At 40.5% G+C, this 17,381-nt stretch overlaps 2 protein-coding genes across 5 annotated transcripts in view; one reads left to right on the top strand and one right to left on the bottom strand.

Annotated features, from left to right (window-relative positions):
• The first annotated feature begins 1,342 nt into the window (after nt 1–1,342).
• RNF139 (ring finger protein 139) lies at nt 1,343–14,397 on the top strand. The gene is made up of 2 exons (XM_059165663.1): nt 1,343–1,909; nt 12,243–14,397. Exons 1-2 carry the CDS (start codon nt 1,729–1,731, stop codon nt 14,054–14,056), a joined length of 1,995 nt encoding a protein of 664 aa, XP_059021646.1. The 5' UTR covers nt 1,343–1,728; the 3' UTR covers nt 14,057–14,397.
• A 498-nt stretch (nt 14,398–14,895) lies between these two features.
• The window catches only part of TATDN1 (TatD DNase domain containing 1), a 41,511-nt gene continuing 39,025 nt past the window's right edge, over nt 14,896–17,381 (bottom strand). For all 4 annotated transcript variants that reach the window (XM_059165673.1, XM_059165669.1, XM_059165671.1 and 1 more), the window contains one exon: nt 14,896–15,090. In XM_059165673.1, the coding sequence (XP_059021656.1) occupies nt 14,988–15,090 (103 nt within the window). In that variant the 3' untranslated portion in view covers nt 14,896–14,987. The remainder of the gene's footprint in view (nt 15,091–17,381) is intronic.

Here is a 17,381-nt window from a genome sequence, read left to right as displayed (position 1 = left end):
TACCCAAAGAAGGCTGATAGCAAAGACAAGTAAAGTATGGTGCCTAGTACAAAGTAAGCACTAGGTAGATGCCAGTCATTATTAGTGGGGAATGACAGCAAAAGGTTAAAAACGGGAGACAGGAGTAAGGAAGTTTTATGATCCTCCGCTCTGGAGGGTTTTTAATTAATAGAGGATAATCACTCCTATAGATCAATCCCTGATACGAATGGAGAGCAGAACGCAGTTTGGGCTAGGAGGCCAAATGAGTGAGGTTTTCTTCCTGTTTTCTCTCTTTCAAGACGGCTGGGTTAGTAAAGAAAAAAAAAAAAAATCTTGTAGAGATTTGTAAGGAAGTGACCAAAGAAAAAGGGGTTTAGGCTTTCAGGGGTGGCAAACTTGTGGTAAGGTAAACGTATGGGGGAAACTAATGGAAAATAAGGCTTCCTTTAGTGAGGTTTGTGGGTAATTGAGAGTCTAAGAGTTGCCTTGGTAAGGGAGAGGGAGACACCTTTACAAGTGGAAGTTTATACGCTGCTCTTTAGACAAATGGTGGCAGTGAGGAGGGCGGGCAGGGATCTTAAAAAGTTGTTTAAGCTTCTACTGCTGTTTCTCAACTATCTTCTGCTCAAAATAATCCTTATGTCAAAGTGGCATATTTGGGGGTGGCATATTGATCCCCTACAAAAATTTGATTATGGCTTCTTCCCGGGGGAGGAAAGACGACTTGCTGGATGCTCTTACTCAAAGATCAGAAACAAAGAGGCCTGGGTTCTGGCCCTTAACACTGGCAAAATGCGGCCGACGAGTGCCCTCGGTTCTGTCCAATCGGGTAGAAGGTAGGAAAGGTGATGGCGAAGAGATGAGAGGGATGATTTTCTGGGCAGCGGCCACCACACCTAGCCCAGTGCCACGTCGCGCGGCCGCGGCAGAAAGCGCGCTCAGCAACGCTGCAGCGGGGCCCCAGGCGGCCTCGCAGCTATTTCCCCGGGAACGTCCGCCGTGCCCCAGACCCCGCCTCCGGGTGCGGTGGAGTAGGTCTGGCGGGCGGCGCCCTTTGCGCTCCTCCTCCCCAGAAGCTCTGAACCACGTTTACGGGCTGTTTAATGGACTATAATAAAGCAGCTAATCATTCCCGCCCACGAAAGCAGGAGTCCCGCGCTCAGCCGACGCTGACACCGCCCCCGGCGAGGAAGCCACTCAGTCAAGGGGGCGCGGCTACCGGAGAGCGCCTGCGCCTAGGGTGGCGCCAAAGCCGCGAAGGTGGGCGGAAACCATAGCAACAGAGCGAGACGGTGGCTACACCGTGCGTGATGACGTTGTAGGGAGCGCCCCAAGCGCCGGATTATGATGCAATCAGAGGCGCGGGCCCCGCGGTCTCGCGTGACCGCGGGCGCAGCCTCCGGGCCTCCAAACAGCAGCAACGGCAGAGGCAGGCGGGCGAGGTCAAGATGGTGGCTCCGCGGGCGGGGGAGGTGTTGGAGGGAGGAGGAGCCAGACCTTAGCGGACCGGAAACACCGACACCCAGAGGCCTCCCGGGAGCCGCCGCCGCTGCCTCAGCCGCCGCCGCCTCCGCCGCCTGCTCCAGCTCGAGAGACGCGAGCGGGCGGCGGGGCGGGCCGTAAGGGAGCAGAGGAGGGAGGGCGGGGGCGGAGTCGCCCTCCTTAGCCCCCGCCCCTGGCCGCGGTCCCGGGCCCTGCCCCGCGCGGCCCTGCCCTGCTCGCCCAGCCCCGGTGTGGCAGCGGCTCATGGCGGCGGTGGGGCCCCCGCAGCAGCAGGTGCGGATGGCCCATCAGCAGGTCTGGGCGGCGCTCGAGGTGGCGCTCCGGGTGCCCTGCCTCTACATCATCGACGCCATCTTCAACTCCTACTACGATTCCAGCCAAAGCCGGTTCTGCATCGGGCTCCAGATCGTCCTCCGGCTCCTTGGTAAGGGGGAAAGGGGTAGCTTGCGTCCCGGGACGGCTTTGAGGGCCGAAACGTGCTGCAGGGAGCGGGCATCGCGCGCAGGCTGTGGGTCCTGTGTGCGTGTGTGTGTGTGAGAGAGAGAGAGAACCGGTTTCTTCGCCAGTAGGGGAGTCTCTGCAGGTCGGGAGGGGGAAGAGATGACACTTGTCTCAGAGTTGACAGCGGAGCGGTCCTCCTGAAGAGCCAGCCTTCTGTTCATTTCTGCACCCGAGGTTGGGGAGAAAGCATGGGTGTGTGAGCATGCGGTGCTGTTTCTCTTGGGGAATGAGTGCTGGCTTGCCGCGTCTTACGCGACAGCCTTAGAAAAACAGCAGCTGTTTACCCCGATCTCGCCGTGTGACCTTGGACGCGAAGTGCTAAAGCCTGGGCCTCAGTTTACCCCTTTCCAAAATGCAGATTGTTGTCAGTTCCCTATCCACGAGGTCCACATGATCGTGCAATGTCTGCAGTAAATGACATCCAAAAGAGACAGGGTTTTGAATGTCAGACCTTGAAACCATTACTAGAAGTGCTCATGAAGAAGGCGATACTTGGAACGAGTCCTAAAATTTTCCATGAATAGAGAGGTATTGAAAATGGCTATAGAAGCGTGGCTAGAAAGTGATGAGACTTTTCCTAAAGAGTCTTCTGAAAATCAGCGTCTTTGTTGTATATGAATGGAGTGTTAAAAATATCTTATGTTTCGCTCCCAGTCTTCACTTGCATTACCAGAGCGAGAAGCATTTATGCATAAAAGACTTTTTTAAAGTAATTGAAACTTGGCAAATTTTGGTAATGAGGTCATTCTTGTGATTAGTTTTTCGTGGGCTTGTGATTTTGAAGTGTTGCTGAGGAAGGGTAGATGATGAGCTCCTTACCAATCCTTTCTGAATTAGGAGCCATCTGTTGCTTCTTTATTCCTTCTCCTTCCCCCCAAAAAAGTTGAGTTTTGTTATTGGCAATAAATAACATTTTACATTTGTTTGGTGCTTCACTTTTGTAAAGCATTTTCACTAACATAAACTTTAAATTAGTGTCCTTAGAGGTGGATTGTGTTACTCTAATTTTTTAAATGAGGAAACTGAGGGGCATAGAGGTTTAGTGTGTTTTGCTTTTGATATACAGCAATTAATTGGCTGTCAGAGCCTAGGCTTAAAAATCTGACATCAAGGGTGATTCACTTTCCTCCAGCTGCTGTCCAGATACAGAAAGATAGTAGTGATCGTATGCTAGGTCTCTAACAGATGTAAAAGTGATGTTCTTTAGCGCAAGACTTCCAAGTTACCCACCAGCCACTTAATCCCAGTCATTCCTTATCACTGCAAAAGTGTGATGCCCTCATTATTTGAGGGAGCTGTGTGATTTCACAGCCTGTGCAAATATGGAGTCATTATGTTCTACATCTGAAACTATTATGTTATGTGTCAGCTATACCTCAGCTTAAAAAGAAAGCATTCACTAGTTTTCATCTTTCATACTTAATGTATTTTGCTTAATTCTGGTAGTCATGGGGGAAAAGTGATTTTAGTTAAATAACGTTAAAGTAAAATTAATAAGGGGGACCTGTTGGGAAGGCATTTTATTTCTCCCAGTTAGAAACCACTCATCGTGACCATAAATTAACAGGCAGTTCCTTATCTCAGTATAGTTACTTAGGGGTTCCAGCTGAGCCTGATGAACTGCCAGCCCTTTTCCCTGCCATACCCGCCCCCATTTGTTGATGATCTATACATGCAGGCAAAATCTATGCCAATTCTTGCTATGGAGAGAATGGAGAAAAATTATCATTTCTATTCCTCAACTCCACAGGATGGGAAAGAGCTTGATAGAGAGACAACAGAAGCTAACAGACTTCTAGGGAACTACCAATTTTGGGATAACCGAAATGCTGCTTTAGAAAGTAACCGAATATAACATAGAGGAGATGGGGGGGATGACTTTCCTTGCTTCTCGTTTGAGAGGAGGTCATGATGGAGCCCCACCCTCCCCCCAAAAAAAAGAAAGAAAGAAAGAAGAAAAGAAACAGCTGTATTTACGAGGATTCATGGATTTACTGGCAAATAGTGTAGCCACTGCCTCGAATGTTCTTTTGGCCTGTGACTGTCTATCCTCTGACAGTCCCTTTGTGACCAGGTGCTTTAATGCAGTGCTCTCAGTTGATCTGTAGGTTAAGGAGCTTTAAGGAAAAGGGAGTATTTTCCTTAATTAAATCATTTGTAGTTTAAGAACACTTAACAGTAATTTTGGTATTTGTTTAATTTTTTTTGTAGTAAATCATGGAAGTTTGTATTCAACAATTACAGTAGAATGTGACCTCAAGCAAGTTATTTAATCGCTCTGTACCTCTCTTTTCTTACCTTTACATTTTTAAAGATGGGCAATAATTGTCTGTCATAAGGTGCTAAGGACAATAACTGAGTTAGGCTGTAAGCTCTTAGAATAGTACCTGGGACCTAGTAAGGCTACTAAGTGTTAGCTCTTAATAAGCTTGATAACTTTAGAAAAATATTTCTGTACTTCTATTAAAACCACACTGGTACAGATATTTTGGTCTTCTGAAGGCTTCAGTGTAATTTTGGTGCTTTGTTCCCAGAATTTTTATTCACACTTTGTGAGAAATACAGAATATTTTCCAAATCTATTACCTGGACTGCCCCTTACATTATACCGGTGTAGTTTGCTAATTATTCACATTTGTGAGAATGATAAAATTCTTTTTTTTTTTTTTTTTTTTAAGATTTACTTACTTATTTTAGAGATAGAGCACAAGTGGGAGAGGGAGAGACCCCAGGTAGACTCACCACTGAGTGTGGAGCCTAACATGGGGCTTGATTTCACAACCTTGAGATCATGACCTGAGCTGAAACCAAGAGTCAGACACTTTAACAGACTACACCACTCAGGGGCCCCGAGAATGATAAAATACTTAAAAACTGGTTTTGATGCTAAAAATTCACCTGAATAAAAACAGATGTCTTCAGTGTTTGAGGTCCATTCAATGAGGCAGCTCTTGTTGTTATTGAAAGTGACAGGTTTGTGTGTAAAAGATACCAAAGGACAATTGAAATTAATTGTTCTGTACCTGGTGGTGGTGGTGGTGGTTGTTTTAAATAGTTGTAGACCTCAGTATTACTATATATAAGTCTCAAAACTTGTCAGTCTCATCTTTTTCTTTAAAATGAAATTGTAATAATGGAAATCTATCCTCTAAGTAAAAAGCATTACCAATTTTATATCTCATCTCTAAAGAATTTACTCCGCTGTCCCTACAAAAAAGTACTACCACTGCACTTTTGGTATCAAACTAATATAAGAATTTCAGCAGATCAGAATATAAAGGATCTCATTTTTGAGATCCAAATAAAATCAAATCATAATATATAGAGTATTTAAGAATATTAAGCTATTCTTAGGAGGTGTCAAATGCTAAATGAAATGCAACCCAGTGTAGCATACTGCTGAATTAACAAATCTAAATCCAAGGCAGAAAATACAAGCATGGGAGTTTGTTTTAATAGTATTACTCAGGTAATGATAATTCACTGAAGTGGAAAGGCTTTTCTTTCTTTCTTTCTTTCTTTTTTTTTTTTTTTTTAAGATTTTATTTATTTATTTGACAGAGATCACAAGTAGGCAGAGAGGCAGGCAGAGAGAGTGAGAGCGAAGTAGGCTCCCTGCCGAGCAGAGAGCCCAATGCGGGACTCGATCCCAGGACCTTGAGATCATGACCTGAGCCGAAGGCAGCGGCTTAAACCACTGAGCCACCCAGGTGCCCCAGTGGAAAGGCCTTTCTAAACATACAAGAAAACCTCAAAATTAGAAGGGAAAATTTGATACATTCTAATAAGTAAAAATGAAAACATTTTATGACAAACTTTTTTTTTTAACTTAAAAATGACAAACTGAGGGTACTGTTTGCATTGTATGGGATTGAATAAAAGTTTTACTGTCGTTAAGAAAAACTTACACTCCCAGAGAACAATGGGCCCAGGATAAACAGTTCCCAGTAAATGAAATGCAGACGGTCAGCAAGCAAAAGAGAAATAACTTGGCCTCAGTCAGAACACATTTGTTATCAAATTGGTGAAGAGTTCAACATTCAAATAAAAACCAGTTTGTCAAAGTTGTAGGGAAATGAGTAAAGTTTTACAATTTTGGTGTACAGTCACTCCTGTGTACAGGCATTGGGCCCTAGCTACTGAAATTCATCATACAGTTTTTGACTCAGTTCTTCTAAGAATTTGATCTAGAGACATAGCTGTACTTGTTCAAAGACTATGGGAAAGGACTTTCATTGCAGCATTATTGGTAATGACAAAATTAATATTGATTAAAAGGGGGCACCTGCGTGGCTCAGTAGCTTAAGCCTCTGCCTTCAGTTCAGATCATGATCTCCAGGTCCTGCTCAGCAGGGAGCCTGCTCCCCCCACCACCCCTGCTTCTTTCTATGCCTGCCTCTCTGCCTATTTGTGATCTCTCCGTCATAAATAAATAAAAACTTAAAAAATATATTGATTAAAAGGGAACCTGTTCTTTGTATTACATTTAGACATACAATAATGAAGTTTGTGAAAAGAATGAGCGTTATTTTGGGTGCTATAGAAAGAACCTAGAAAACCTTTGAAGTGAAAAAATATTGAAGCAGTAGTAATTTTGACACGATAGGGATAGATTAGGAATTCTCAACAATATGATTGACATTTTGAACTGGGTAATTCTTGGGGAGGCAGGGGGTGCTGTTTTCTGAATTGGAGGATTTTTAGCAGTGTCCTTGTCTTTACCGATTGCAGATCCGTCAGCACCCTTCTTCCCCCTTTTGTGATTGCTAAAAATGTCACTAGATACTTAGATATTGCCAAATGCTTGGTGTGGGGGTGGGGAGGTGGTGGTGGTGCAAAATCTGATCTTTGTTAAGAATCACTGAGACAGACAAATAGGCCAATAGCACAGAATGAAAAGCCCAGACATAGTGCACCCATGTACCCAGAGAAACTTGATGGGTGTCAGAGGTAGAATTGAAGTATATAATTTGAGGTAAATATAGACTATTCAATTAATGGTCATTTAGTTATATGGAAAATATTATACTGGATGCTTAACCACCAACATATGAACAATTCTAAGTGACTTAACAGCTGAATGTGAAGAACATAACTTTAAAATTTTTGGAAGAAAATATAAGAGAATATAGAGGGTATTTTTTAACCTGAGTAAGGGAGAAACTCTTTAAAAATATATGAAAGTTGGGGTGCCTGGATGGCTCAGTCTGTTAAGCATCTGCCTTTGGCTCAGATCATGATCCCTGAGTCCAGGGATGGAGTCCGGCATCAGGCTTCTGCTCATCGGGGAGCCTGCCTCTCCCTCTGCCTGCCCTTCACCCTGTTTATGCACTCTTGCTCGCTCTCTTGACAGGTAAACTTAAAAAAATATATAAAAGTCAGGGCACCTGGGTAGCTCAGTCAGGTAAGCCTCTGACTGTTGATTTTGGCTCAGGTCATGATCTCAGGGTTCTGAGATTGTGCCCTGCATGGGGCTCAGCGCTGGGTGTGGAGCCTGCTTCAGTCTCTCTCTCCCCTTCCCACTGCCCCTCCTCCGCCCCTCTAAAACACACACACACACATTTTGAAAGTAAATTTATAAATAAAGATTGATAAATCCAACAATATTAAAATTAAAAAAATAAAAAATATGAAAAGACCAGCCACATACTGGAGAAGATCCTTGCATTACAGCTAACAAAAAATTTGTAGTCAGAATTTTTTTTTTTTTTTAAGATTTTATTTATTTACTTGACAGAGATCACAAGTAGGCAGAGAGGCAGGCAGAGAGAGAGGAGGAAGCAGGACCCCTGCGGAGCAGAGAGCCCGATGCGGGACTCGATCCCAGGACCCTGAGATCATGACCTGAGCCGAAGGCAGTGGCTTAACCCACTGAGCCACCCAGGGACCCTAGTCAGAATATTTTTAAGTGTCTACAATTCAAGAAGGAAATACAACTCCATAGATAAATGGACAAAAGATAAATTGGCAATTCAGAAGAAGAAACATGAATGGTCAATAAATTGGAAGATGCTCTCTTTGATAAGTAATCAGAAATGCATTTGCTTTTTTGTTGTTGTTGTTTTATAGTTTATTTTTTTTATTAACATATAATGTATTATTAGCCCCAGGAAAGCATTTGTCTTTTAAAGGTAAAGAAAACTCCACTTTTACAATGTGATCCCCTTTGGTAAAAAGCAAAAAATAATGTGTTTATGAATATATATTTATACAAAACTGTGTTTATTCTTCCTCTAATACCTATAAGGTTTACTTTAAAAGATTATATTGAGATTTCTTTTTAATAAAAACATGTTGAAAATCTTAGAAGCAAAAACCCAAGATTTCTTATTGACAAAAGAGTTTGAATACTCTTTTTAACCCCAAATGAGACTTTGATAGAAAAGTTTTCTTTATGCTTTGGTGTATTTATCAAGTATACCTGTAGATTAACATTTTCAAAATATTTACTCTGTCTACATTTCATTGCTGAGGGCTCCCTTTGGATTAAGGTAATCATAATATTTCTGTGCTGTTCTGTCTTTACTCTGTTAGGCATTTAAATGTTTTTCTGCAGTTTTTTTTAGATCATGTGTAAAAGGTATTTAAAGATATCTGGAGAGTTACAAATATTATGTCTTATTTCCTTTTAATTTTTAGTCCTAAACTTCCAGACAAGGTTAAAGAAAGTACAAATGTATTTTACACGTAAAGGGGTTAAATGCTTTGTTGTACACTGTGCCAGGGTAGTGTTTGTTTTGTTTGCTTATTTTTGGTAGTCAAATTGCAAAGGTCCTGAACTCTCCCATGAATTGAGTTCTGTGTATCTTCAAAGCTCCTGAATTGATTTTGACTCTTGCTTGATCCTACCCTGAAGACTTCAGTGAAACTCTGATCACGAGATGTGGAGAACTGGATCCCTGAAATGTATTTTCAGTTACTTCTATTTTCCAGTGTCCCATGGTGGTTTTTCTTCATAAAGTAGCATTTATATATAGTTTTGATTGCTTCTTCAGATCACTCTTAAATCCTAATGAGAAACTCTACCGCTGGGCTTGATTTTCTTAGGCCTCTAGGATAAATACCAAGAGTTTTATATCTGAAGTTGTGAAAATGCAGCATAGTAATGCTCTTGGCAGTGCTCCCTAAGGGCCTTAAGGGGGAATGTTACTAGAGAGACTTATTACTTTGTAAGTTGGCCACACAGAGGAACATGAGTATAAAAGAAAAATGTAAGAACCTTACCTACATGCAACTTTTGGGTAGGAATTAAAATAATTTTATACTATTCTTGAAATGTTTCATCATTATTATGTCTTGGGGTATAATGTTAACCAAGAGAAGAGTGGTATCTTCTTTTTTAATTCATTTTTTAAATTATTATTTTCATTCATTTATTCATCTCAGAGCATGAGCAGGGGGAGGCACAGAAGCAGACTCCTTGCTGACCTGGGAGCCCTACATGGGGCTCAGTTCCAGGACCTGGAGACATGACCTGAGCTGAAGGCAGACACTTAACCATCTGAGCCACGCAGGCGCCCCAGAAAGAATGATCTCTTATTGTTACTTGCTAGGATACATCAGACTGTAGTCTCACTACATTGTCCTTCATCGCCTCCCCTTTCTTCCCTTTGATATATTTGCATGAAGCAAAAAAAAAAAATTATAAAAATACTTCTAAAAATCAGATCATTCAATAGCTCAAGGAAAAAAGCTATTAGAATAAAAAGGGCTGGTTTGTAAATTAGTATTCATATTCACAGGTAAAGATGAATTTACCCCTTTGCGAACAGTTAAAAAAATACTTTACAGTCCCTGTTTGATTTTCTTCTTATAAGTGGCATAAAATAGAACTGCAGTTATCTGGGTTTTGTTTTGACTTGTTTTCGGAGATTAAGTTTTGTTTCAGGAAAAATACTTTTGTTTTTCTATGTGTTGAAAGCAAGATTACGTACAGTGGCTGAGTTAGTCCCATTTCCTATTACCTTATGTGAAAGCGGTTTCTGAGCTTCCGAAGACAGTTATTTTCTATTGCAAGGCGCATTCCGAGCTGCCAGCTCCTGGGGAGATTGTTCGTGGCCCTTTTGCTCCAGGAATCAGGTGGTTCTTATGCAGAGACGCACGTGTCTTTCCGGTGGTTGTGTCCTTTTGTTCTTCTTTTCACAAATGACCTGACAGGTTGGCACAGGATAAATTTTAAGGCAAACTTAAGGCAAAGCCTTCAGTTGGAAGAACTAACCCTTGTTTTTATATGCAATAGATTGTAAAATGCCTCCACCGTAATATGCAGTGTCTTTTTTTGATTACGTGCTGAAGCAAGGTGGAGAGGTGATGTTTCAGTTGGGGTCTGACCTTTTGCTGTCCTCCAAGCTCTGGTTTCTCAGCTTTGTCTTGGGTTTTCATAGGTTTCATTTTCTACGTGGGCTGTATTTTGTGCTTGCCTTTAAAAATGTAATCCAGGATTCTACATTAACATTCCTCCATTGTTATTTCAATAAACAAGTAATTTTTTGGTAGAATATTTTGGGATTCATAATGTGCAAGGTAGGATCCTCGCTGGCTGTCACAATGGGACATTATATAACAGGGTCGATGACCTCAGATAACTACAAACTACAGTACAAGGTAGTGTATGAGTATTGGGCATTTCACTGAGTTCTGTTGGTAATTTCAAAGACCAGTAACTATCAGAGAGAACTGGTCTATCGGATGGGTAGGATTTGAACAGTCCGGGAGTTGGGAAGCAAAGAGGGGAATGTAAACATAGCTGCGATTATGGCAGAGAAAGGCATGGGGGTGTGTTGGAGAAAGTCTGGAGTGGTGCTGTGTGTGTGTTGGGAGGAATACCACATAGGAGCTTTGAGTGTTTGGACAAGGAATGTAGGTTTTTGTTGATCAAAGAAATGTGGGAAAGCAGTTCGTATATAGAAGGGATTGTGGGTAGATCTGGACAGGAGTTTTTAGAGTCTAGCTAACTGGTTGGTGTCATTGAGAAGAGGGAGGTAACAGGTGTTAGTAGAATTGGCAAATAACTGTCAGAGTTTTAGGGTGCAGGGCTAGAGGTGCCATTAAGAGAATTATGGTGCCTTTACCTGCAATTGGAAATCTCAAGAGTTATTTGAAGTCAGGTTTTACAAATCTTGCGTGTTGCGGTTATAACGCAGAAGTGGAACCAGGTGAATATTTGGAGATCCTTTCCATATTGAAGCCTTGGGCGATAGTGTTCACTGTGATCACACAAACTTTGAGCACAAAGAAAGATGATGTTGAATGCACATCACACTGTATTCAAGAACTCCATTCGGGGGGGGGGGGGTGCTTACTCCATTTTTTAAAACATGTTTTTGGTTTTCTGAATGTGATTTTTTGTAATTTGAAGAACAGTAAAGGGGGTTGACTATTTGTAGTAAGAGGTACAGTAATGTACAGGAGAAAGAACTTGGATGATGTTTCTGAAATCTGTAGTAAAGTATATAGAGGGGGGAAAAATCCCTGAATTTGGACCCATGGAAGAATGCACAGATTTTAAGGAGCGGGAAATATAAATGCCAGCAGGAGTTCACTATTTGAGAAAAAGAAGTCATAAGTTGTAAGTATAAAAGTTAAACTTGATTTCCTAAAGAACATTTTTAAGAAAAAGAAGTCTAAGATTAGGAACAAATATTTGCATTTTGCTTATTTTTGATTTTTTTTTTAAAGTAATGGAGTTGGTTTAAATATTCTTAGTACTTATGAAATTATAAAGGACATGTTCTTTCAAGATTTAAAAACTTGTTTAAATGTAGGTATCACTAATCTTGAAGACAATTTAGTAATTTGGTTTCTGGATATATAGTACTACTTGAATTTGGAACTTAAAAGATAAGGAATAAGATTTTTTAAAATAGTATGATCTGTTCTTTTGAACTCTGACTTTACAAAACCTTTCTTGGCCTTTAAGCCTAAATTGCCTTGAGACATAATGTTCATAACTTTGAAAATACTGTATTTCCTAATTAAGGGAAAGGGGGTGTTAGTACAAAAACATTGTTTAAAATGTTGCATTCAAGGGGCACCTGGGTGGCTCAGTCAGTTAAGGGTCTGCCTTTGGCTCAGGTCATGATCTTGGGGTCCTGGGATTGAGCCCCACATGAGGCTTCCTGCCCAACGGGGAGTCCACTTCTTTCTCCCTCCGCCCCTTCCCCCACTTGTGCTTGCACGCGTGCTCTCACAAATAAATAAAATCTTAAAAAAAACGTTGCACCCAAATGACCTTTCTTTCCTTTCTTTTTTTTTAGGTATATTTGTATCCAGTATTGTTCTGATCTTGTCACAACGATCACTTTTCAAGTTTTACATGTACAGTTCAGCCTTTCTCTTAGCTGCAACTTCAGTGTTGGTAAATTATTACGCTTCTTTGCACATTGACTTCTATGGTGCCTACAACACATCAGCTTTCGGAATTGAGCTGCTTCCTCGAAAAGGGCCCTCACTATGGATGGCACTCATCATTCTACAGCTGACCTTAGGGATTGGATACATCACACTACTACAGATTCATTCCATCTACTCACAGTTAATTATTTTGGATCTCTTGGTTCCTGTAATAGGCTTAATCACAGAGCTGCCATTACACATCCGAGAGACTTTAGTTTTTACTTCTTCTTTGATTCTCACATTAAACACAGTGCTCGTCTTGGCAGTGAAACTTAAGTGGTTTTATTATTCTACACGGTATGTTTATCTTTTAGTGAGGCACATGTATCGAATTTACGGATTACAGTTATTAATGGAGGACACGTGGAAGAGGATTCGTTTCCCAGATATCCTGAGAGTCTTTTGGCTAACAAGAATTACAGCTCAGGCTACAGTGTTGATGTACATTTTAAGGATGGCAAATGAAACGGATTCCTTCTTTATTTCTTGGGATGATTTCTGGGACCTCATTTGCAATCTTATAATTAGTGGATGTGATTCTACACTAACTGTACTGGGCATGAGTGCTGTAATTTCCTCAATAGCCCATTACTTGGGCCTTGGAATATTGGCCTTTATTGGATCAACTGAAGAAGACGACAGGCGGCTTGGCTTTGTAGCGCCTGTTCTCTTTTTTATTTTGGCTCTTCAGACTGGTTTAAGTGGGCTGAGACCAGAAGAGAGACTTATTCGCTTAAGTCGAAACATGTGCCTTTTATTAACTGCAGTCCTGCATTTCATCCACGGAATGACAGACCCTGTATTAATGTCTCTCAGTGCCTCTCATGTGTCATCCTTCCGTAGACATTTTCCTGTGCTCTTTGTCTCTGCTTGCCTGTTTATTCTTCCTGTTTTACTCAGTTACGTTCTTTGGCATCACTATGCACTAAATACATGGTTGTTTGCAGTGACGGCCTTTTGCGTGGAACTCTGCTTAAAAGTAATCGTTTCTCTCACTGTGTATACATTATTCATGATTGATGGCTACTATAATGTCCTTTGGGAAAAGCTTGATGATTATGTCTACTATGTTCGTTCAACAGGCAATATTATTGAATTTATATTTGGAGTAGTAATGTTTGGAAATGGGGCTTACACTATGATGTTTGAGTCAGGAAGTAAAATTCGGGCTTGTATGATGTGTCTACATGCATATTTTAACATCTACTTACAAGCAAAAAATGGCTGGAAGACATTCATGAATCGTAGGACTGCTGTTAAGAAAATTAATTCACTTCCTGAAATAAAAGGGAGCCGCTTACAAGAGATAGACGATGTGTGTGCGATCTGCTATCATGAGTTCACAACATCTGCTCGCATCACACCGTGTAATCATTATTTCCACGCACTTTGCCTTCGGAAATGGCTGTACATCCAAGATACCTGTCCAATGTGCCATCAGAAAGTGTACATCGAAGATGATATTAAGGATAATTCAAATATCTCTAACAACAACGGATTTATTGCACCCAATGAAAATCCAGAGGAAGATGTAAGAGATGCTGCTGCTGAATCCGACAGGGAACTGAACGAAGAGGACAGTACAGACTGTGACGATGATGTTCAAAGAGAAAGAAATGGAGTGATTCAGCACACGGGCCCAGCAGCTGAAGAACTTAATGATGATACTGATTAAAATAGCATTTACTAATCATTGAGGTTATTTGTTTAAAATTCAGTTCATCCAAAATGGAGTAATACGCTTCACTTCAGTGTGTAACCAAGCACAAAAACAGTATCCATGTTCAATCTGTGAATGCTTTTCCGTTTACTGTGATGTGCTACTGTAAATATACCTCTTTAATTACTTCTGGTCTCTTTGGTGACCTATTTAAATTTGTGTACATTATTGTACATAGAATAAAATGTTTTCACGTTTTTATGACAAAATTTGAACAAATAGCTTTTTAATAGATGTAATGATAATACAGTGCGTCAACTGTGCCAAAGATTCCTCAATGAAAGCATATAAAAGTATCTAACTCTGGACCGTAGTTTTTCTTTAAAGTGGGTGGGAAAATGGAAATGCAGGTTAGAGGAAACCACATTCAGCCAAGGAAATAATTTGGACCAGAGGATAAAAGCTGTATGTTGAGTATTTTAAAACGAAGGGGAAAACAGGCTTCCAGAAGAGAGGCTTTTTTGAAATTTGAATGTAGTGGTTGAGCTGGATTCAAAAGTCATGATTCAGAGACTGTGTAAGAGTTGAGAAACAGGCTCTTATCAACTAAACTTTGGTATAAAAACCAGAATGTGCTGTTTAATTTTGATGTAAATAAAACCAGTATATTTGTTGGCCATTCTGTTTACAGGGTTTACATAAAATTGTCCTTTCAGACTTTTGAAGAGATTACCAAATGAAATATTTCGGAGTTTTCATTGTTTTAAACTAAGACCTTAACTGATAGTAAAATTCTGATCTGACTTGATGAATAAAAATGAGGGGAGGACAGTATGTAATAATACGGAGTCCTCTTCAGACAACGTCCAGAGACTTCCTTTATTCAATCTTAAAGTTGTACCATAAAATTTTACATTATTGATGGGAAATGGAAAGAACATACCAATTACATGTCAGGAAAAAATAATTTAATGGTGTTGTTATATAGTGTATTGGCTAATTCCAGTGGATCCTGCTCTCTTACTGCTGACATTATCTCCAGTATTTGACTAAAAGAAAACAAAACAAAATGGTTAATTTCCAAGTATATGCTCAGTTTTAAAGGTATTCGTTTCCACATAAAGGAAACCATTGTTCTAGCACTTTTAACATAGTAAGTTTTACAGGTACAAGGTTTTTGGCACTATGAACAGAAAAGTTTAACTGTTATATTTAAAATAATTCGAGACAAATTTCTCGGGCAGCCTTGCATATCTAGAACCAAGGTCCAGGTTCAAATAAATTTGAAAAACAGCCCATATTATGTCAACCACAACTAACGGAACTAACCCAGTGAAAATGAAGAGTTCTTTTAAACTGGGTCTTTTTGGATTCATTAATGGGTCATGATGAGCTTTCAGAAAATTGTAAGAAAAGGAAAAATACGTTGCACTTAGGGAAGTACTGTTTCATTTCTGTTTGGGGTTTATATATGTACATGGGTGCTGAGTCATACGGTCTGCGGTATTGCGGGTACAGCAAAGTCTGAAAGCTACTGCTAGGAGATTTAGTTCCAGAAGCAGCAGGAATTTGCTGCAGCATGACCAGCACAATGACAGCAAAGGAAGTGAGAAGTTATTTACTTGGAACAGTGTATGGTTATCGGGGTTAGGGGGAGGAGAGATGCTTTCTCTTCCTGTACTTACTCCCTGCAAGAGCGAGACTAGCCCAGGTGTCAGAGCTTTCAGTTTCTGTTCCTCGAATAATCAGTAATACTGTTCTCTAGCAATACTATAGGTAAGGTTTTTATACATGAATTAGAAAGATCTGAAGTCCAAAGTGAACATTTAAGTATTCGTTAAGATTTTTCTCCCTGGTATGAGTTTCTTAAAAATGAACACATAAAGGAATTAGGGATTAACTGGAATCTTTTAATTTTATCATCATAATGCAACAGCCACACTTAATATAGACTAAATTTTTATCTGAGTCAAAATGTGCTAAAAGCAAATACATTAGCATTTAAATGGACACTAAAGGCCCAGTTCTCTTAGTAAACTACAGAATTCTCCTCTTAACTATTCAGCTGGAACTTATCTGCATAATACTGTGTGAAATCAGTATGATTCCTGCCACCCATCTCCCTTTCAGTCCTTTTTCTATGCTGATACATTATAGCTTTAAAAAAAAAAAAGAAAAAGAACTGCCCCTTCCCTGCTTAAAAGCCTTTTTTGGGTCCTGATGAAATGTGCACTACTAAGGTTGGTATACAAAAGCCCTCACCAGTCTGGCCTCACCCTGCCTTCCTACGCTTACACTCACCCATGCATCCTACTTTTCGCCACACTAAACTCATTGTTTTCCCCAGAGAAGCAAGCCCTTCTGCCAGTCTGCCTTTGCTCAGGGTGTTTGTCTTGGTCTGGCACAAGGCCCATTTGTACCCCATGACCAGGTGAAGTGTCACCTTAGTTAAGCTTTTTCTCTTTAAGGCAGGCAACTGCCGTCCTAGGGTCCTCGTCATATGTTCATACTTCCGTAACGCCACGAGCCTCTTGGATTATACTTTGTGCTTCTTTGCTCCAGGAGGGCAAAGATCCCTGGCACAAGGTACTGAGTCATCTGGTGGGTGGATGCAGGGCAGGGAATGTCCTGATTCTTCCAGGTAGCCTCAGTAACTAACCTGGTCAAAATGTGTTTTAAGGAATTTAAAATTAAAAAAGGGAGGAAAGATCTCTATAAAAATAAAATATAAAATTGTTAATAGATGGGCTTGATAAAGATGACTTTGTAAGGAGGAATTAGTAATTAGCATTAGACTAGAGGCATGTGTGTTCTGAAATGATTTAAAAACTGTCTGTCCTGACTTTCCCGAGCTCCTGCCGCCTCAGCTGTAGTCATGACTGCAGATGAGACTCGAGCTTTCTCAGTCCTCACCAGTCTGCACTGGAAGACCCTTAGAATTTTGTTTTGCAAATGTCACTAGAGTCAAGAGCTATATTGTACTGAACATTAAGAGTACAGAAAACTGACTTGGATACACTGTTGGCAAATACTTCCCCTGAGCGGCTACTAGAAAAATACGTTTCTTGTCTCTAGTGTCCTATTAAATCTCTATAAAGAATGATTCAGTAATAATTGTCTTCTGTCTTCTGACTGAATTTGCAACTACGTACATGTCACAAAAGGTACAAGTGATTCTTAACTAATCAGAACTTAAATATATTCCTCAGCCTATGGGTTTTAAAACATTCAGCTTTAAAATCTTTGCCAACACCAGCATGTTAATAAAGGAAAGTCTTTCCAGTATTATTTTTATAGAATAAATCTTCAGTTCTCTGCCTGCTGAATTTTAGAGCTGGCT

This window comes from Mustela lutreola, chromosome 3 (assembly GCF_030435805.1).
Source record: "Mustela lutreola isolate mMusLut2 chromosome 3, mMusLut2.pri, whole genome shotgun sequence".
In the NCBI taxonomy this organism is placed as follows: Eukaryota; Metazoa; Chordata; class Mammalia; order Carnivora; family Mustelidae; genus Mustela; species Mustela lutreola.
This window is presented reverse-complemented; position numbering and strand designations above follow the sequence as displayed.